The sequence below is a fragment of the Falco rusticolus genome, chromosome 7 (genome assembly GCF_015220075.1).
Source record: "Falco rusticolus isolate bFalRus1 chromosome 7, bFalRus1.pri, whole genome shotgun sequence".
In the NCBI taxonomy this organism is placed as follows: domain Eukaryota; kingdom Metazoa; phylum Chordata; class Aves; order Falconiformes; family Falconidae; genus Falco; species Falco rusticolus.
The window spans coordinates 42,982,875-43,005,616 of NC_051193.1; the positions used below are offsets into that span (position 1 = coordinate 42,982,875).

The following is a 22,742-nucleotide window of genomic DNA, read 5'->3' on the forward strand; positions in this document are numbered from 1 at the left end:
TGTGTAGGCAGAAACTGATCTGGGAATAAAACCTATGTACAATTTTAGCCAATAATGTAATGAAATCAAACAATTGTACTACACGGAGAAGAGCTGCCATTATTGCTTTGCCAGCTAAAGAGACTTTGCTCAGATTAAGAGGTTTGTATTTACTAAAATCTGGTTTCCTAATTTCCTAACATGTAATAGGTATCTTATTTTTGCCATTAAGAAATAGTTTTAAATGGTACATGACACTTTCTATGCTGGATATAACAAAAGGAACTGAAATGCAATGGGCTAATTAAACTGTAAGAAGCTTGCATCTTTCTAAAAATATGTAATAATTTTTTAAAATTCAGAATGATTCTATTCTGAACACATTTTGCATAAATGAATCAATAAAGAATAGGAAAATGGCTTCGCCACTGAGGTTCAATTTGTCTGGGAAGATTGGGGGTTTTTGGTTGAAGTCAGAGATTAAGCTACAATCTGGATCACATCTAGAATTTTGCTGAACTGTATCTTACCAGTTTTCTTCTGCAAAGACAGTGTGGAGACCCTCTTTACCTGCTATCCTATGGGCATCACTGTGTGGGACAACAGTTTGAAATACAGCGGGAAAGAGGCTTACCATGAGTGTAACAAAATGGAAGATCCATGATTAGATCTTACCTTGGTTCTTCCCTGAAGTTAAAAGTAGCCAAAGCATTGATTTTAAATCCTTAGACCTGTGAACAAGACTGGAAAGTTTTGCACTGTCACAATAAACATGAGAAACAGCAAACTATGGTATTTTTCTTCCCATTTTGTGTCCTATTAGTTACTACACGTTAATATAGGATAGCAACTTCACTGGCAATATAGCTTTGTGAAAATACACTTGTGGAATAAGTAGCAATTCAGATAGAAATACTCTATTCAGCTTATAAACACCAGTGAAGTGTGCTTTTTTTTTGATTTGGGGAGATGACTTTTTTTAAAATGCGTAAATATATGTATTTGTGATGTGGAGGATACTTCTAGAAACAGTATGACGTAATTAAAATGCAGTATGAAACATTGGGCTAAACCAATATGATTTTAAATATATATTACTAGCTGAGTGATACTCTTTGTTGCCCTTTCATTGGTGATGCCAGCTCCTATTTAGTATAAATGAGCTTGGAAAGGATTTCTTTGGGAGTCTGACTTTTATCTTTTGCAGCACAATTAGTAATTAAACTTCAGATTCAGCCTATCAATAGTAATGACTGTTAGCATTGTCATTTATTAAAGACCAAGAATTAACATCAAGAGATTTCATACAATAGTGAAAAATAAGTATTTGCCTGATTGTACAGGCATACATTCCTTTTAGTATCAATTGCACTGTCCATTATTTGACAAGTGCAGTATGAATTGAATCAGCTTGAAAGCAACAAACTACAAAAAAGTCCATTGTGAAAGGGGGAAAAAAATGCTTTCCAGGTTCCCAGGTTTTCCTGAATTGTTTTGTGTGTGACTGTAACACTCAAACAGCAGTGAGGGCTTAATGGTTTACAAAATATTGCACATTCACAGATGTGACTGTTTATCTTCAAGAAAATGAACTAAGTACAAAACCTTGAAATACTTACTATTTTGATAAAGCATATTTCAGTACTTATATGACTGCATTATTCCTTGCTATGAGGTAGGGGTGGCAGGTTTTATAACGTGTGTCATCAAACTGTTGATTTTATGGACGCTGCTCAGTCTCACTTCTCTTTAAATTGCATTTTGATATTCTCAAAAAGGAACAAAGCGTCACTGTGAGATTAATTTCTCTAACAATTTTCATATGGTCTGATACAAATTTTATAGAGATTACTGGCTTCAGTAGGAATAGAGAACTCTGCAGTTACCTTGTTTCACTAACAGTGTTATGCTAACTGAAGAACAACACTTACATTCCAGTATAATATTTGCTTCTATAATGTTTGAGTTGTGCTCTTCACTGTAGAGAAATTACTTCTCACATGAATGCATTTTTGGCCTGAAAATTTTTGCACTTTGCATTTAAGAAAATGGCAGACGGTAGTAGAAATTAAACATGATTACTTTAAAAATAATATTTTAATTGCATCTCTTTGATCACTTGCAAATAGAGTATGTTTAACATCTTAATAGACACTAAAAATGTTGATTTGAATCAAAAGATAAATTGATAAAATAAGGACTTGTGCTGGGGAAAAGGTGCCTTTTAATTCTATTTTACACTTTGTGGAGATAAACCAAGGATTTTTGTGCTGTCTTCTCTAACATATTTCCCTCAAAATCATCTTTCTGTGATGTAACCTATAGAAACTGAGGGGCAAAACTGTTGTCATAATTAGCACTTTGCTTAGCAGCTTCAGACAAATTCTACTTGGGGAAAAAATCCCAAACCCCTGGCCGGTGTGGCAGACTAAAACCAGAGTAGTAGATAAACTTGCATATTAAACACTTTTGCTGTAAATAGTGGAAAAATGCTTGCCATTAAGCATTGATAGCCTTTGACACAAATTAGATGTTAAGCTTTGACTAGCCTGTTCTCTCAAGCCTCCATACCAGTGAGCTGACTTCAGCAAAGCTGTTGTGAAAAGTTTTAAATTTTTTTCATTTTTTTTTTAGAATAAAGGAAAGCTAGAACAAAGGTGAGGTTTGCTTCCTACCACTTTAGCCGTGAATAGTGTTTGCCTAAGAAGCCAGAAAACCTCACTGTAGAATAAAAACTAACGATCTTGGAAGTTTGCGTGCATATTTTTTTCTCTCATATGAGTCCCTAGCATTCTGTTTGACTATGTTGCCTTTAAAAATGCAAGTCCTTTTTGAACTGGTTTTTCTGATTCCGTGTTATAGAATGTTTAATACCTTTGTAGAGATTAAAATAGTACTTTAGTCAGTTTATATTCACTATAACTTTTACTTTTTTTACCAGTTTTAAACCTCCATCACTTCTGTTTCTCATAGTTCTGTATGGAGTGCTAGCGCAGACAACTACTTTAACAGGTTTATTTTCACGTTCCCAGAAGTATCAGAGCAGTGAATTGGTGTGTTGCTGTGTATTGAAAGTTCCTGTTTCTTCAGTCCAAGCTCATGAAATCAAACTGAACATCCCATCGTTTTTCTTACTGCCCTGTGTTTGGGAGGATTGGAGTGGGAGAGATGGTGTAAGGAAAAATGGTTGACCAATATATCTTAAGTTACTTTTCTGTAATTTAATTTTACATCCTTTTCAGACACCAGGTATCTCTGTACCTTTGAGCAAGCCAGTTATCTCCTCTTAATAAGCAGAGTGTTTCTCGCAGAGTACATGTATGCTGCAGTCTGTGCCAAGGGTTCACTAAACAGGCCCATTTCCGGCAACCAACGCTTTGTTTCATTTTGAAAAATAAGTGGCAATTGACAAAGTATGCAGGATCAGACTTCGGGATCACTTTTACGCTGTTCATTCCAGCTCAATTGCTTTATATGATTATCGGTCACTTACAATGGCATCTTCTCCGAGCAGTCTTAGGTGCGTGCACGTTCCGTTAATGTTAAAGCAGTTTCCCCATTGTTCCAATGCATTTGGAAATACACTGATTCTTTTTGCATAGCTGTCTTGCTTCAGGAGTAGTAGCTGGCAGGATAACGTGCCTGATGAACTGTTAGGGAAATATTTTGATACTATTCTTTTGCTGGTAGCATTTACTGAATTGATGTGTTCAGTACTAACAAAATGTGCTAAAATTGGTGTGAATAAACACGAATAATCTTCATAAGCAAACGAACTCTTCAGAAGTTGAAATATTAGTTTTTATAGTCTTATGTGTAAAAGAATGAGTAGTCACGAGATCAGAGGTTTTGAATTATCGTTCCTTTCCTGCCTCATTTTTCATTTAATCGCCTTCACTCCCCAGTAAGACGCCATGCTGTGAGCCGTTCGGCGTTCTCTGATCCCTACACCGCGCACTGGCAGAAAGCGCTTCCACCGATTTCTTCTTTTGCTGTTGCAGTAGGCGAGCTCCGTTCCGCTCCCGCGCTGCGCCATCGCACCGCTGCCGGCGGGGCCGGGCCGGGCCGCTCCGCTCTTTGGAACCCGCCCCCCTCCCGCGGGCAGCCGGGCGGGCCCTGCCAGCGCACAGCCGCGGCGGACGCTGCCGCCTCAGGCCGCGGCCACGCCCCCGCCGCCCCGCCACGCCCCGCGCCGCCCGGCGCCGCCCCGCCCCGCGTCGCCCGGCAGGGGGCGCCACGCCCGCCGCTCGGCCGCCAGCGCGGCGCGGGCCGCAGCCCTCAAGTTCCGCCGCTTCGGTCGCCGCCGCTGCCGCCGCCCAGGCGCCCGACGCCGCCGTCGTCCTTTCCCGGCTGCGGCCCCAGCTCCTTCCCGCCGCACCGGCCCCTTCCCCCGCCGGGGCCCGCCGGCCCGGCCCGGCCATGGCCACCAAGAAGGCGGGCTCGCGGCTGGAGACGGAGATCGAGCGGTGCCGCTCGGAGTGCCAGTGGGAGCGGATCCCCGAGCTCGTCAAGCAGCTCTCGGCCAAGCTCATCGCTAACGGTGCGGCGCGGGGAGGCAGGCCGCGGCGGGGAGGCGGCCGGCGGGGCTCTCTTACGCCGGGCTCGGCAGGTGCAGCCGGGCGGGCCGGCGTGAGGGGCCTGCGGGCCGCCCCGCGGTGCCCGGGGAGGCGGCGGGGCGCGAGGGCCGCTGGAGGGGCGTGGGGCGGGTCGGGGCGGCCCGGCCGGCGCGGCCCCGCGGAGCAGGAGCCCCGGGGCGGGGAGGCGGCGGCGCCCAGGGCCCGACCCCGGCGTGCGGGGCGCCTCGGCCGGCGGCCCTGGCAGCAGAGCTGGGGCGCTCGCCCCCGCCTCCAGCACCCCCGGCGCCGGAGGGAGGCCGCGCTTCGCCTCGCCGGCGGCGGGGCCGTGTGGATTTACGTCCTGGGCTGCTGAGCAGTCCGGTGCCTTACCGGGAGTGCTGCGGCTTTGCAGGCACACACACTGACAGCGTGCATAAGGCTCTGAATGCCCTTCTGGCTGCTGTGCACGGCCGGAGCGTCTGTGCCCAGCCTGTCCTGTGAAGGCTTCTGTCCTGTGAAGGCTTCTGTCCTTTCTTGAAAACGTACCTCAGCAATATAGCGCAGCTTCGTTTATTTTCTTGTGAAAACGCCGAGTGGTTTGCTTGGCTCTCTTGGTTCTTACCTCACAAACTTTTAAACGTTTAGCTGAAGGAGGTGGAAAGCAGTGCTTCATGCTGAGGTATGGAAGTGCCTGACAAACGGGAGGTGCAGGGAAGTCCTCTTTGGCATGGATGCCTTCCTTCTGTTCGTGAGAAGGGAGGTGGGGATGGTGCGTGTCTTTCTGGGCTCGCTCCTTTGCTTGAGGTGGAGCCGGGGGTATTTTTCGAGAGAAGTCAAGTCTGCAGAGGGGTGCAGAACGTGGGGTGAATTCAGAGGTAACAAGTTAACAGAGAGAGATGATGAGGTGTAAGGTTGGTGTCACTGGTGGTATGTTGCAAAGGCAGCGATAGCTTTGCATGCTTAGCCAAGGAAGAAAACTGCGTGATTCAGCTCTGTAGAAATACAGATACAGGAAAAGTCGGGATCAAAGTAAAGAGAAGAGAGAGAATTTAAGAATAAATGGCTGGCTAGTAGATAACCTTACACGCATTGGCCTTAAGAACAACTGGGTGATGATCCTGAAACACACTGGTATTACACTAACTAAAAATAAACACGAGTGAAAAGATGGAAGGTATTATGTTTAGTTTTAGGACGTGCTTCATTGGGTTACAGACTATGAACAAGCTAGAGATCAATTCAGGCCAAGGCAAATGTTTTTTGGCTGTCTGGCTGAGAAGTGTGTTCTTCATAGTTTTAAGATACGCTAAGGTATTTCAGACAGGTAGGGAGAGCTAGGTGGAAGATGTTATTGACAGTTCGACTTAAATTTCTCTGACCTGAATACTTTTTACCTAACAAGCATATCGGAGAAGATTGTGTAGTCTGCTTAACTTCACACTTAAGTGACTTTCCTATTATGGTAACTTACAGATTCTGTACCACTCAAAATACAAATTATTGGAATATTTCCTGATCTTTACAGCACGGGAAAGCGTCATATGTAGATGTTGTTTCTTTCTGACAGCACAGGAATGATTAAGTCAATGTTGATGGTTTCCAAGTTCTAGCTGAGAACAGTAACAATCACTAGGCTAAGTGATCATAAGGGATTCTTTCTTTTGTGGTGGATTAACACAGGAAGAGAATAATTTATTGAATGAAGTACCTGCCCCTGCTGTTGAGAGTGTCTAAAACTGTAAGTTTTTGTTCTAGATCCTGGCGTACCTAACAGTTTGCAGGCCACGGTTATCAGCTAGTGAGACTATGAAGGAGAGGCAATGTCTCTGTTCCACCTGTGAAGAGAGATATGAACTGAAAGGCACTCTAATGCGTATCCACGTTGTTAGTTAATCTGAAGCAATTAATTGAAGAAAAAGTACTCAGAACTTTACTGCTTACTTCTGTAGTAATGTTCAGTTTTACAAATCAGCTAGGGAATATATAACATAAGATCTGGTTTTTGGCTGAATGTGTACAGTATGTCATAGGAGTGATTTAAAGGTCTGAGAGGAAGAAAAAGAGGGGAGACGATCTTCATTCTGTCCATGTATTGGTGTGTAGGGAACTGGCTCAGACTCTTGAATACTGGAGCATTTTAGCTGAGGATATCAGCGTTGCTAGGAATAAGTTTTATTGCTCTTTGAACACAGATGGGAAAGAGTCCTTTGGGGAAGCCCTCTTGTAATCTCTTCAGTCTTGCACTATTGCAAAAGAATAGATTGTTACTTCACCAGGACTTAATTACCCTTCTGTTTGGAGATGGGGTTTAGAGAACTTGACAGAAATTTTAATGGGCTGGATTATTATTTGGGCTGTCTTGCATTGATAGAGTATTTTCTAGTATCAAGTTCCCATCCCTTTAAGCTTGCAACCCAAATTAGATGAAGGAAGAAATAGCAATGACAGCTCCCAGGACGAAGGTCTGTGTGGATGCATAAGGCAATAGTATATACTTCTGGAGAAGTGCATCACTTGAGAGGTGCAGTATTCTGCGTGGACTTGGTTATTGTATTGCTTATTCTGTTCTGCTGGTGGATCCTGTCTACTCCCTCGTAGAATTATGAGTCTGTATAAAACCTGACAGTGGATCAAATATAAATGACAGTTTTATGTAGGATTTTGAATGCACAAAAATGACACTTACTAGAACTAATTTCTGCATCTGATGGATCTTATTTGAAAGGCTTTGTGAGCTTACTGAGCTTTAAGGTAAAGAGTGAAGACAAATGTTAATGGATTGGTCACCACCTTTGGTATTCCATAAGTAATAGCCACAATTTGGAGCATGGAAGGTGTGTGCTCTGTGTCAAGCTGGTGACTTGCATTTTTTTTCCACAGAGGATAGATAGATGAAAGAAGGTTCTTTAACTCAGAATTGTCAGGCACTTACCCATTGCATTTTCCTGCTTCAGAACCAGGATTCAGTAGCAGTGGTGAGACTCAGGCCATTTGTGCTCAAATCTCCATTTGAGCTCTTGCTTCATCAGCACTCCTGTAAGAGATTGGGTCAAAGCTGTTACATGCAGGTGTGGTGGGCTGGCCTTGGTTAACAGCAAATGCCCACTCAATTGCTTAGTCTCTCCCCTTCCTTAGTGGGGCAGGGGCAGCAAATAGGATGAGAAGACTTGTAGCTTCAGAGGAAGACAGGGAGATCACTTAGTAATTACTGCTGTGGGCAAAACAGGCTCAACTTGGGGAAAATTAATTTAATTTGTTGCCAGTTAAAATAGATTCAGGTAGTAAGAAACAGAAAGACAGACATGAAAGCCACACTTTTCATCCCCCCTTTCCCAGGCTCAACTTCATTCCTGTGACTCTCCCCATGTGGTGCAGTGGGCAAAAGGGTTACAGTCAGCGCGAGGTGGTTTCTTTCCACTGGTCTTTCCTTCTCACGTTTTTCCTCTGCTCTGCTCTGGCGTGGGCTCCCTGCTGGCTGCAGTCCTTCAGGAAAAAAAACAACCCTGCTCTGGCACAGGCTGTCCATGTGCCGCAGTTGCTTCAGGGCATATCCACCTGCTCCAGCTTGGGTCCTCCCTAGGCTGCAGGGTTGGATATCTATCTGCTCCAGCACAGTGGAGCACTTTCTCCCCCTCCTTCTTTGACCTTGGTGTTCCCTTTGCTGTTTCTCACTCCTTCTGTTCCCTCCTCCTCCTCCCTGTGGCATATTTTGCCCTTTCTTAAATGTGCTTTCCCAGACGTGCTGTCACCATGGCTGAAGGGCTCAGCTGTGCCTTGCTGTGGGCCTGGTGGACCTGCTGGGCCTTGGACAGGGCAGCCCTAGGCCTCTTCCCATGGGGCCACTCCTGGAACCCCGCCGCTGCCAGCACCTTGCCGTTTACACCCCGTACAGTAGGATTTACAAAAATTGTAGCAGCTGGCGTAGAAATCATCATGCTGCTCTGAGGTTCACAAAGATGTGGTCGTTGGCTAGCCTGGAGGCTGTTTGGTTGCAAGAAAGGTGCTGTCCTGAGGTGTTCACATCCTGTGTATCACATCTGAAATGGAACTGAGAGAAACCCCAAGTTGTTAGAAATAAAGCTCTTTCCATTGATGAAACTTTATGAGTGTTCTCAACTAGTCTAACTAACAGGAAAAGGCTCCTTGTAAGAAAATGATATGAAGAAATTTTGATTTGTTTGTTGAATTTTGTCTGATATTGCTGATGAACAGCATGGTGGCAAAGCATGGTCATGAGAATTAGCAAAACTGCAAGTACCAAATTAACTTGTTCACAGATTATTGGAAGAGGTAAAATAGTAAATGGTGAATATCTGAGATTAATGAGAATGTATTTTTAAGTGTACCCAGAACTGGGAAGCATTGGCTATGTGATTCTTTTATATTTTAAGCCAATCTGAATGGGCTTTATTTAATATTTATTAAATAAAGGACTTAATCTGTAAGACAACCATGTACAACTTCATTTGGAAAACTTGGTTGGCATCAAAAGCACAGTTGTGTGAATGAAATACATAAGAGAGATATTTTCTCTGAGACCACAGTTTACTGTAGCAGTCCCCAAAATAACTGGTGATGACCACAACACTCTGGTGTTAATGATCACATATACTTTAATGTTGAAACTTATGAAATACCAGTGATGATTTTTTTCAGTAAGTTTATCAAAACATGTTGGTCTTACAGACAACCATTGAAGTGTTCAGGTTTATGAGGGTTGTGTTTTGAAACCTCTCTGCTACAGTCTTAATGAGAGTATTGTGTCATTCATACCTTTGGGATTTGGGATTCTCAGGGTGCCTGGAATTCTGTGGTGTTTGAATGATAATTTTGGAAGCTAGCAATGACATTTCAAAGCTGATTGCAAGTTAGTCGTGAGTTTTTGATGAAAGAGTAGCATCTCGAAGGAAGCAGCTACAATGGACTTAAGTATGAAGGTTGTGTCTGCTCAGAGAGTTCCCAGGACATTAGTGCTCTAATGCTTTCTTTCCTTCCTTTGAAAACACAGTGAGGAAACCTCAGGTCAGTTCAGTGGCAAACCTGAATGGATAAAATAAAGAATCCATGAATTTCCACGGGTATTTCCGGTCATTCATTGTTTCTGTAATTGTAACATGACCTTGCTCAAGTTCAGTGAGATGTGTGGCTCTGTCTGAAAAAGCACTGAGGAGGTGAATTATTATAGTTCAAGCGAAGTGGAATGATGTAGTTCTGTAGAAACCTTAGCCAGTATTGCATTACTGGGGGAAGAGAATGCATGCTCTGGAAGTTTGCAGACCTGTATGCTGCCAAGAGCATTGTGACCTTACCATGAAAGCAGAATGTTACCAACAGGTTATCAAGTTTGGTGATGGAGATACACTAGCCTTTTAACACACTGCTTTCTTACTAATTTAATTTCTTACTACCATTATATCCCATTTCTGTTTGTTGCTCTTTTGTTTTGTGTGTGATCTTTTCTCTGACTGCCTTTCCTCTCAACACCTTGTTTCTATAGTTCCTTACTATGTCTTTCCTGCTATTTAACATTGCAGAGTAAGGGAGCAGAGAAGCAAACCCAAAGGAACAGGAAGTATTTTATGTGTCTGTTTTTTGTTTATCACTTTCTATGCTACTTCTTTGCCTGGACATAAGTAGCAGGAATAGAAACATCTTACCAGTTTTCCTTTGTTTTGCTCCCTTGTGAAATACAAGACCTCAGATGTATGGTTAAAGCTTATTCTTAGAGTAAACCAGGGATTTCTAAACCTCTTAGGACTCATGCCCTACTTAGAAGGTGTTTATCAAATTTGTTTGGTTTTTATACATACAGTGTGTAATGCAATTTATACATGAAAGCTTTCTGAAGAGATCTACCTCTCTACCAGAGAAGTTTGTAGACTGTGATGTGAAATGCCTTTGCATTTCGACAAAAGTAGAAATTAACTCTCTTTTCATTTGATTTTTGTTTTCCTTCTGTTGCGTTCACTATCGTATTTAAAGAACAGGCATACTAAGGACAAACATTTTTCTGGATGAAGGCCAAAGATGGTGACAGTACTAAGATGTGTTATCTTATTTTTTGACTGACAACTTTGATTCTTCAGATAGCCAGGAGTGTTACAACAGTGTAAGTGGTGATGTAGGTCTGCTGCTTGTATTCCAACTGACTTTTCATCTGGAAGAAAAAATGCTAGCATAGTCAATACGATCTCACAGGTAACCAAGCTGGTCTAACACCTTGCTGCTATTGCATGTAGGAGCTCTTCCTACCTTCCCTCAAGCTGTTCCTTCTCTATGGAGTGTCTCCCAGTTATGTGTTCCTGGCCTCTCCCTTGTGTTTATGAGCACCAGAGGTAGGATTTACTGTGCTGGACCAGCAGAAAACTCTGTGCTCCTGTTTCTGGGGTTAGCTTCTGCTGGCTTACTGAGCTGCTTTGCCTCCCACAGGGGTCTGAAGAATGTAACAGCTAGTGGAAAATGAACAGTGGCAGCAGCCAGTGAAGGGCAAAGGCGAGGGGAACTTTATTCTTCTCCTGTGAGCAAGCATGTAATTGGTCTAAGTGGAATGAACTAAGTACTTCTGGTTATTTGGAGCTTATGTCTGCTTGCATTTATAAGGATACTGCTAATTTCTAAAATAATTACATTCATAATACACATCTCATATGTTAATGTTAGGTTGATTGCATTCTGTTGCTTTGTTTGAAAGTCACAAGAAGAAATGGTAGCCTGACTTATCAGTGTATATATACTGGTATATGTCTGTATTATAGCTGCTCTAGGTTCCTTTAACCTAACTTGAAGGGTTAAAGGTTAGTATTAACTTTTCTGTAGGGAAATAAGTTCATTAGCATAAACTCAGGTTCATTGATACTGCTTCTGTTTGAGTTTTATTTGCATGGTAGGAAAGAAGGCACAGAGGGTCCTTAACCACACCAGATGTGGGCCATTCTCTTCCCTGCCAAATCTGGGCTGTTCCTGCTTCTCACAAATTTGTCTTCTAAATAATAAGAATTTAGAATTTTCTCTGCACTGAACACAATTTAATTGGTGATCTGATGAGGAGAGACCGAAGACAATAATTCTGTAAAAAGCAAAGTGGCAGGATGTTGAGATAAATTGGAGAGGGCAAGGATATCTGGCCAATAGTGCTGTGTTTGTTGGTAGCAAGACCTTTCATCATTGGAGAGCATTTGATCTCTGCTCCAGGCACTGGAGGAAGAGTGCTGAATCTTGGAATTTCTCTGGTGTCAGCAAATGTGTGGCAGAATGCATAGTGGCAGTTAGTAAGCTGCTCTGATCAGAGATGTTATCAGTTGCTCTATTGCTTCGGGAGATGTATGAGTTTCTGCAGGTTCCCACCCCACTGATGATCTGTGTGTGGTTGGTGTGATTCCACTCAGAATGTGTATGCATAGACAGAAATCCTTTACTGTAATCTCACATTATCTTCAAGAGAAGGGAATGCATGAAAGGTGGTAGGCTTTTTTTAAATGTAGTTGTAAAGTAATTTTAAATATCCATTTTACAGATTTTGCTACAGCTTTGTAGTGTGGTGCTGTTTTTTCCAACAGGATTGTGATTCATTCAGTTCACAGAATAGACTGGTCTCTGGAGATAGAGCTGTAAATTTGAAGGCCAGAATCAAATATTTCGTCAAGTCATTCATTCTGTCTTTATAATTATCTTGATCACTGCCTGTGGAATTACCACATAAGAAATATGTAATATTGTAGTAGGAAGAAAGCTGCTTGCCTTAAGCACTCTTTACTAATTGCGTCACCCATATTAGTATTCTGTAGAGATGGCATATTAACAATGATTAATCAACAACTTGAGTTTTGATACAGCTGCTCTACAACAGATGTTTCTGGTGTGTGACATGTAAAGGGCAGTAAAGCAAAGGAAGAACTTTGAAGTATGTGCTTGTATTTTCTGGAAAAGAGGGAGATGATCAGGATCTGACCCTAGCAGATACTTAGGAGCTGTTTTTTTGATAATGAAAGTAGATCCTGAATGTTTAAGCTGCACTGAAACAAAGGAGGAAATAAAAGAGGACTTCCATGTTACAGTATTTGGCAAATGCTGCTCCTCTACTGTTAAGTTCCCTGTGTAAGCATTTAATCTGAAATTGTGAATCGTTCTGTTTTGGTTACTCCCTTGGCTATACGAATTAGAGTTTCCCCTTTATTAGAATAAAGGAGTAGGCTTTTCAGCCTTGAGCTTGTTAGGTGCTGGACCCCTGCTGCAGACAGCTGCTTGGGGTGCTGACGTCCCGAGGTGGAGGGTGTTGACAGGTTTCACAGAAGACTTATCTGTTCTTTTCCCAAAAGGAAGTGTAAAGATCCTTCATTTCACAGAAAGTGGGTGGGAAATCCCTTTGGCTCCAGACAAATCCTGAATGCAGCTCACCTGAGCCCAGTAACCTGTTTTATCTCCATAAAACTTTTGCAAAGGCAACCAAGATATGAAAACACCAGCAACTTCCAGGCTCTCCCCTATTTTTTTCTGCAGTTAGTTATGTGAACAAGTTGTTGCTTATCTTTCAGCTGTGCCTTGTTTCAAATTCAGGTTTGCCTGGGCTTTGCTTCCAGTCATGCTTCTGTTTTTCTTTTTACTATTTAGTTACAGTCTGTAGCATTAATCCAGGCTGTGATGAGATTGGTTTAGAGCTGGGATTAAGGACTGGCAGAAGTAGGGGACCTACTGCTTTTAAAACAGGTGATAGAATTAAAAAACCAAACAAACAATGAAGTTGCTAAAAGATGCTTTCTGTCTTAAAACTGGGGGTTATGTCCCTGAGACAATCATCTCTGAGAGTGACGTGTAGGTTACTGCCTTTAGGAATTTACTTGGGCTTTCCCAGATGCAGCTGGCGGGGTGGAGAGTGTGGGGTGCGGGGGGGGGGATGAGAAGAGGCTGTTTTTTGTGAGTGACTGGCTTTTGGAAATCCTAGGGAAGTGCATGATCTCCTCTTCTGGGGAACAGAGGCACATCTGTGGTTTTCATCTTGAGCTTCGGGTCATCTCATAGATGAAAAACTTTCTGACCTGATAATTAATCACTGATTAATACGGAGAAGGGAGTGAATATGCGAATCAAAACCTCTGGATGGTGAGGTTTAGGAGTAAGGAAGTGTTCCTGCTGTATAAGAAGTTGGGCAGAGTCACAGAGTCAGGATTTCTTCAGTCTCTTATTTCTTCTTTTTTGTCAGCTATTTTGTTTACCTTCTTGGGAGAACAAAAACTGGATTCCATTGTCATCATCTGTCAAATTTGCACTGTGTTGCAATGTAGCTGTTTGGTGGAACATGGACAAGAGCCATTGTCCCCATTACATGATTTGGTTTTTGCCTTCCATCTACGTAGTCTAGTCTGTTGTTGTTGTTAGTAGTGACAGAAGAACTGGTTTGTCCTTTGAGAAACAAATCATGGCAGGAAGCAAGATCGAAAAGAATTCCTAGATATCACAGTGTGTGCTTTTCCTGTTCTCCAAGTCACTCTTTGATCTTCTTTGTAACCTAAACAAAGCGTACTGGGGGAGAACGATCAGAATTTAGCTTCTTTCCATGTGTGGTTACTAGAACTGTTTCCAGTTAAACACACAAAGATGATGGTGATCCTGTTTCCCACACTTTGTGCTTCCCAGGCTTGGGTATGACCTGCATTCTTATTTATTAGTTTTACATTGCATTTGACTGAATGGGCCAAGTTAAATTCAAACATTAACCATCAATAATCTAGATAATACATTGTGGCTGTCCAGGCTTGATTATTTACTGTTCTGATGGTCTTAACATTTCACAAAATTTGGGAGGTTGAATATATATATTTCAAAAAGCCATAAAAATAACATGATTTGAAACAATTGCTGCAATTTTCTGTTCTTCTTAATATATGCCCTCATAAAATAAATCTCTGTAGTAGTGGTACTTTGGAAGTACATTTGCATATGCACAAATAGTCTGGGAAGCCTGTATTTTTCTTCAAAGTGAGTTTTGGCTGTTCAGCAGGAAAACTGCCTAGATACTGCATAGCTGCACAGTAAAAGGGTGCCATGCCTTACAGGGGCAGAGGAGTGAATGACCATGTATAATTAAGGGTGTTAATAAGTAGAATTAAGTTTCTTTGAGCAGGTGACTGTTTTCTGTTTCTGGTTTTACATGTGTATTGTCTGCATCAGTCTGCAGCCTTTTTGCCAGTAGTGCATGTTGGGCTGCACATGTTCTCTAGCTACGCTTCTGCTGTCCCCAGAGACCTGACTGGACAAGATCCTGGGCAACCTGCTCTAGCTGATCTTGCTTGAAGCAGGGGTGTTGGACTGGATGATCTCCAGAGGTCGTTTTCAACCTCAGCCATCCTGGGATCTGTGAATTCTGGCTACTTAGTAGTCAGTGTTGGAATCATAAGTGACATCTCTATATCCATATATTGTTTTTCTTTTCAGTAATGTAAACCTTATATAAATCTAAGATTAGTTTTAACATTCATTTTCATTTAAGTAACTTCTGCTCAGAGTTACTTGAATGAGTACTTGGAGACTTCTGCTAATACTCCTCTTCAGGTACAGCCATTGCTCTTAATGACTGTTACATGCGTTATGAACAAAGTAAATGTCTCTGTTTTAAGTTATGGCCAACTTGTTTCCAGTTAGAAAACAAGTTTTATGCTGTTTCTGCCAGATGAATATGAAATCAGCTCTGGATCCAGGATTTCCAGATCCTCCTCTGGAAGAAATCTCCATTTCAAAGTGGCCTTCTAATAAATGTTCTGTGGGATGCTATAAGATTTTTCTCATCTTCAGCTGATTTTACAGAAACTTTACTCTGAAATTTTTGCCTGGGTACTATATGGAGCAGTTGACCGCTTTGTGATCCTTCTTGGTGCATCCCACTTCTGGATAAAAATTCCTCTGTTTTTTAGATTTAGGTGTGATGATAATCCAACATGTTTCAGGAAGTCTGAGGAAAAATCCTCTCCAAGTAATGCAACATGCAGCCCTTCGGGTACTCTGAGTCTTCAGTTTTACCTTTAGAGAGTAAGACTTCCAGGGATTGAGTAGGAGGAGTTTCCTTTCTCACTCCCAAGCTAGTTTCTCTCAGGAAAGATTTGAAGCACCAGAACGGGGATTACAAGGCGAGTCTCAACTTGCTGGAATCCTGCACATAAATTTATGGTCCCGTTGGGATGATGGAAATATCATACTTGTTGTCTTTACTCCTTGACCCTTTCCTCCCCTGCTTTTTTTTTTTTAATTATTTTTAGTCCTGAGTTAAGATGTGAGGTTTTTATTTCTTTCTCTTTCTGGAATTCAGTATGGGGCAGGTGAAGCAGCAGCGTCGTTTTTTCTTACAACTCCATGCTTCATCTAATTGATCTCACCTCATGCAGTATCTTCATTTGGAACTAACAGTAACTGTGATCTTTTGACTTCAATGCATTTGGACAATTGTGCTTTTTAAGAGTCTGAAATATGTTACCTGAAATACTGAAGATTTTGGTGGAGAGTGGGTGAAGTGATACAACATGCTTCTAAATCTTATCTGCTTGCTTACAAGGAAAGATTAAGTTTGTTTGGCCAGTCACCTCAGGTTCTGTAGCTAGTTTGCTCTGTTTCCTATTCCTAAATACCTCCTATACAAATTCAGATCCTCAGGGTTTGAGTTTGAGATTGAGCCTCTTTGCTTAAATCTTTGTGGCAGATTTTATCCTAATTCAGCACATTTTGCTTGCAGCTGTGTATCTCAGAAAAGAGTGCCAAAAAGTACTAAAAATGCTTTTTTAATCTATGACATTTGGCATACAAGGAAGAAAACAATGGTTTTCCCCATATTCTTTCTCACATTAGATCTTGAGCTGTCAAGGCTCCATACATCTTTGTTAGCACAGGATCATGAGTATTCTTGCCAGTGTACACAGCAGTAGGACATGAATGTTTCATTGCAGAGGAACATCTTGTGCATGGAGCCTTGATACCAGGAACAGGGTTGTTGACCGTTGTTGCCACAGAGGTGATAGCAGCTATGCTATCTGTGAGAGGAGTGCTTGCATTGTGGCTTTCAAGTGTATCTATATATAATTATCAGGCTTTTTAAAAAAAATGTTACATTTTCTGCATTAATATTAGGAACACTTGAGAAACCACATAGGTAGTAGTTGTGGCCTAGATAACCTTCAATGTTTTGCTTTGTTTTTCATCCAAGAGAGACAGAGCTCCAAATCTGTATCCTGTTTGAGCTTGTTTTTTGTTGCTGGTTTTTTGTGGTTTTTTTCTGTGTGCAGTTTTGCCATTCTTTCGTTTCTCTCCCCTTCTCCCTAAGCTTACTTTTAGAAAGGAATTTAGAGCTACATATTCCTGTCACCTAGGCTGCTAACAAACCCTGGGTTCTTCAGCAAATGCCTGGAGGTTGTGGTAGCATTCATTAGGAAACTGATTATTTTGTATTTTAGCAGGTGATGCAGTGGATGATTCAAGATGAACCATGTTTTTAAGCTAGTAGTAATAAATATTCTTCATCATTCTTGAGCCAAGATAAAAGAAGATTAGTCCTCTGTTTTAATTCACTGTTTTTCTGCGAGTAACTGCTTCAGATCCCAATAGCGTGGTAACAATTTTGCTTCAAAAAGCAGATGTTAAAAATCAAGTAGCAAAGCAGCTGTCATTATATTTTTAGACACCATTTTACGAAGACATGTCATCATGTGCCCACCCTGTATTTATGCCAGCCTTTATTCTTATTTTGAAGATGGTTAGGGTTGATCCATATTGCAAAGAGGGATATCCATGCCTGCACAACTTTCTTCTCAAGACATTATGTATGAGTGTGTCTAAGCTTTCTCAAAGCTGAAAGAAAACAGCTTGCATGTATAGAAATGTCTGGGTTTTTTGCTTTTGCTTTCAGTGCTAACAGAAATGGATATTTTACCTAAAGTATCCTTCATTTTATCTTGCAGTTAGTTCCAAGGTGCTCAGACTTGTTGTTTATTATAGGCAGGTGGATTATTTCAACAGTACTATGATGTTGCAGAAACAAATGGGCAAGCTAGGCTGTCCTTCTCCCGTTAAGAGATGATTCTGCAATACAGTTGTGATAGAAATTGTCAAATACTTCCTAACTTTGCTAAGTAATTGTTGATGAACTCTTCAGTGGAGGAATGGATGAATAAGAGGGAGTCTTCCCTTTCATCAAGAATTTTATATTTATTCGTAACTATCTCAATTTTCCAAAAGTGGGAAACCAGTTTTCATGGTATCGCAACTGTTTACTAACAGTTCTTTTTTTCCTTTGAAACATCTGTTTAGACTGGCTGAAACAATGCTAGACTTCAAGGTGTCAGAAAACTTTACAGAGTTTAAATCTGTCTTTATAAAGTGTCTTACAAAAGAATATAATCTAGATCACTCATACTGTGCTGGAAGAAAAAGAAAAGCAATTTCTTTGCAAAAATTACATGCGTTATTTCAGGATGTCTTTAAGGGATAGCTAAAACTGATTAAAAACTCTGCTATATGGTTTCATAAACAGTTTCTTTCAGAAATGTCCACATAATTGGAATTTTGTTGTAAGCACTGTGGAGGCTCAATCTTACTGGCACAGAGTGGTTGACATGCCTCGGGCCAATGCTTTCTTAATAAAGTGCTCTCTCAGTCATAATTTGATTTAAAAATTTGTTGCCAATGTCTGGCCCCAACTGGCTGACTTAGCAGATGAGTGACTCAGTAAATAAGAAAAGCCTGCTTTGCAGTAGCTTTTATGGTTTGCGTTCTGTGACCTGTTGTCTTTCAGTGCTAGTCACCAGCAGCTGAGCGAGTGCAGCGCTCCTGTGATGAAAGCCAGTCTGACAGTCTAACTTTCTCTGATGGTGCGGTGTCTCATGATATATAGCAGTGGTACAGGGAAAGGGTGAGTTGTGCTGTATATGGGTGACCTAGAAGAACACCTTTTGTTTTGATGGTTAATCTGATCTGTGTGTAAGTTTCAGTTTTTGTTTTCTCCTCTCCCACCTTTCCTCTGAAGGGAAGTATGTGTAATACATGCTGCTGCACGGTGACTGTCCCTAGCTAGTGTATGGATCAGCAGCTTCTCTAACTTGCATGGATGATGGGAACAAAATATCTGGGTGCTGTAGACTATCTGTCTCATCTTAAAGGTGTCTGGATAGTTTCAGACTATGCACCAGCATGAACTTAAGGCTTTGCTTTTGCGTGTGTCCTGTATTTAGAGACAATGTCTTATTTTCTCCAGTCGTTGTCAGAGAGAAGAAACTTAGCTTAGGTTGCAGAGGGGAGGATGACAGAGGAAAGAGAGAGAGAGGCTAAATTAAATTTTCCAGAGGTGGCTTCTTGTTTGTCTCCTCTTACTTTCCCCAGTTTGAGAAATTCTGCTGTGTACAAGAGAGGAGTAACCTTACAAACTTTCTGCGGAATGTTAGATCTCTGTCTATGCCTGTCTTGTTCTACTGTGTTCCCACAAATGGGTGAGCATTAGAGCTTCTAGAGCTGGTCTTCCTCTTTCTGTGGTGTAGCTGTTGAGCGAGGGGAGTATGGCTATACTCTGCTCTTGCATGTGCCAGTGCTGTTCTTTAAGTGAACCAGGTAAAGTGATTATTTGCCCCTTTAGTAATAGGGATGATTTCAGCACTTCGTTTTAAGAATCCTCATGCCTCAGGGAATGCATTTTCACACCTGACAGTGCAAGGTTTATTTTCATTTTCCTTAGTGTCTAACCTGTTCTTGCAAGATATGCGCTGATCTATTGTAACCATCCAAACTAGTTGTTTCATATCCTTCCATGACAATTTAGCAGAGTATATAAACAAAACATCTCTGGAGCTGGTGTGCAGTCTAGCTGTGTTTTACAACTGTCTCCATAAGGATAGATCTCCTGTATTTAACTTAAGAAATGCTTGTTACAGGAGTATGGGTGAGAAGAATTTTTGAGACTTACTTAAGGAATGCATATGAGAGGGAAGTCATGCATGATACTTTCCTCTTTGGCACGTTTGAAGTTCTGCTCTTCGAAGTGTTGAAGAATGTCAATGGTAGACCTCACTCTCTTCATTGCAAGCAGCCTTGATGATATTCCCGCTCTTGAACGAAAGCACTTTTTTTAGAGTGTCATTTGGAATCCTTGCTATGTTTGATGTTCGTGTTTCTTTCTTGGAAATGAAGTTTGCTCAGTGAAGCATTAAACTGAATAAAAGGAAAGAGGAATGTTGCTTGTTTGGTTTTGATGAGTACAGATCAGGAGGGAAGTATCTACTTGCACGTCCCTTAAAACTTACAGTTGGACATATTTTACTTCTTTTTAAGTTACCACTTAGTTTTGATTTTGCTAATTGTATTTTTAATCTTCATTGTCCTTCTCCGAAGTAGTTCATTACTATGGTGACCTCAAGTGTTATTTTCAAGGCCCACTCTCTGGGCTTTTTTTACCTTTTTAAAGAGGCTTGTAAACAAAAATTGTGCATTGGGAGCACTCTCTGGAGTCTTCTGAATATTATTAGTAAAATACCTGTGCTGAAGGGACCCCTCAGTGACCTGTTCTTTGCAAGGCAAATATCTGCATCCTGTGAACATCTTCTGAAGCACAGTTTTGTAGGTTTGGAGCAGGCCTCTGATCTCTGAGACCCTTTCACACAGCACATATGAAACTCCTTACACCAAAGACTAACCTGCTTTGCATTGGTGGAAAAAACCAGCTGTCTTTTCTGTGCACACAGTTGGTTTCCAGCGACAGAAGAGTTGCAGGAAGTGCAGTCCTACAGAGTGTTATGCTAAAACTGTCTTTGAGCAGGGTAATGTTAGTCATAATATCTGACTTTACTATTTGTTTATAATAATGCTGTGGCTATGCTAATGAAATATGGAATTTGGAATAAGGCTGTAGATTTTGTCAGTTTAATTCTTGTGGAGTCTGCAGCTTGAAACTGAAGCTATGCAAAATGTTGATTTTTATCAATTATGATAAAACTTCTGTTTGAAGGAAAAGAAAACATGCAGAAAATTAACAAAATAGATGCTGAGTACCTTTAAAAATAAAGAGATCTCATTTTATCATATTGCTTCTCTTGGAGAATTTGCTTTATTGCAGCAATTGACAGTTTTCTGTACCATTTGTGCTTTTTAGTATATGTATCAGTGCTTGCAGAAAATCTGTTGATATTGATGGAAAATTACTCCATTTGATGGAAAAGTCTCATGAAATGAAGCATTATGCCCTGACAGAGGATGACTCTGTTGGGCAAAGGGAGCATATGCAAGTCTCTGATACCCAGGTGGGATGTGTCAGTGCTGAAATAGCTGGCCAGTGTCACTGCAAGGACACAGTCATGTTTTTAGAGGTCCTGGTGACTGAGGGTGATTCTTGATGACTAGAAAAAGGCACATACGACCATTTGCAAGGTCGAGAATGAGAATCTAGGGACTACAGGTGGATCAGCCTACCCTCACGCCCTGGGAAGATTAGGAAGCATATCCTGGAAACCAGCTGGAAAGATAAGGAGGAGATTTGGATCAGTTGACATGGGTTTATCAAGGACTAGCCAAGCAGATAGCTTTTTGAGACATGACTGACTATATGGATAAAGTAGGGACAGTGGATATTGTTGGCTTCAACTTTGTCTAGACTTTGGACATAGTTCCCCATAGCATATCTTGTTAAAAATACAGGTGGACTAGGAGGTAGGTGGAAAACTGGTTGGGCTCAGAAGTTTGATCACAGGTTAAAAAGACACAAAAACCAACAAACATCTGTGATGTCTTAGAAGTGGAGCCTCTCAGGGGTTGATACTGCAATCAGTACTGTTTAGTGTTTTTCTTGGTGACTTAGACATTGAGAATGTACCCTCAGTGGTTTTGTGGATGTTAGAAAACTGGGGGGAGTATATGGCTGCTGTTTAGAGTGATCTCAACAGGCTGGAGAAATGGACTAATGGCAAAATTCATGAAGTTGAGCAAATGCAAATGCCATGGTACTGTACTTGAGAAGGAATAGCTGTAATAGTATAGTCTGTGGATCAACTGGCTAAAAAGCAGCTTTGTGGAAGAGGATCTGAAGGTCCTGGTGAATGACAAAGGGAGTGTGAGTTGGCAGCAAACCCATGCAGCAATGAAGACCAACTGCACACTGCGCTGTATTAGCAAGAATGTAGTCAGCAGTTTGAGAGAAATTATTATTCCCTACAGTTTGTCACTTGTGAGACCACATCTGGTCCATGAGACCGTATCTCAGCTTGGGCTCCCCAGCGCAAGACAGACATTGGTATAGTAGAGCTAGCCCTGTGGAGGACCACCAAGATGATAAGGGGGTAAAAGCACGTGACCGAAGAGAACCAGCTGAGAGTGCTGCATTTGTTAAATCTTAGGAAGGGAAGACAAAGAGGGAATCCTACTGCAACCACCTCCCACCCTCACCCCCCGCCTCGGGTATGGAGGTAGCCTCTTCTCAGAAATGTATAGTGAAAGAATCAGAAGCAGTGGACAAAAATTGCAAGAAAGGAAATGTGGAGTGGATAGCAAGGAAACAATTTTCACACAAAGAACAGTCAAATGTTGGAAAAGGTTGTCTGGAGGGGTTTTTTAATCTGTGGAAATGCTCAAAACTGAGTATGATCCTGTGTTGCCTGCCCTAATGTTGAAGTATGTTTTGAATTTCTTTTTCTTCACTTTTAAAATATCTTTTATTTTTCTTCTTTGCTGATTCAATTAAAGAGTACCCACATCAGTGCAAATTGCTTCAAAAATTCCTGGAACTATAATATTGTGATTGTATGGGAACAAACTGGGTCCTTGTCTACTTTTATTTTGTCACAGGATTTAAGATTTCAGGTATAATACATTAGAAAAAAACTTAAAATGATAGGTGTTTTTTATAGCCTATGAACTTGAAAATGGTAGTTGTGCAGGTTACAGATGAGTAGCATGGTACAGGATGATGAGCTGGGTGCAATAAAAGAGAACGTTTTTGGCTGGCTCTCTTCCTCTTCTCCAGAAGGCAAAGTGTAGTTGTTTGTCTTTGGCCAATCTCAACCTCAACCCAGTCTTCAGGCAGGCCTGTGGCTGCGGTGGGAGGCAGTCTGGGGTCTCTGGCTTGGGCCCTTTCCTAGGGCAGTGCAGTTGACGACAACTGTCAGAGCTGGTGGCTGCTGCTGTTACAAGGTAGTAGAGTGATGGAGGCAGTGGGCAAGGTATTTCAGAGCTTGGTGTTGGTCCCTCCAGGTGCTT

General features: G+C 41.5%; 1 protein-coding gene across 2 annotated transcripts in view; it reads left to right on the forward strand.

Annotated features, from left to right (window-relative positions):
- The first annotated feature begins 4,220 nt into the window (after nucleotides 1-4,220).
- Nucleotides 4,221-22,742, forward strand: part of TTC7B (tetratricopeptide repeat domain 7B) — a 144,633-nt gene continuing 126,111 nt past the window's right edge. Inside the window, exon 1 of one of the 2 annotated variants that reach the window (XM_037395035.1) lies at nucleotides 4,221-4,519. In XM_037395035.1, the coding sequence (XP_037250932.1) occupies nucleotides 4,399-4,519 (121 nt within the window). In that variant the 5' untranslated portion in view covers nucleotides 4,221-4,398. The remainder of the gene's footprint in view (nucleotides 4,520-22,742) is intronic. The other variant, XM_037395034.1, reaches the window with a different exon arrangement.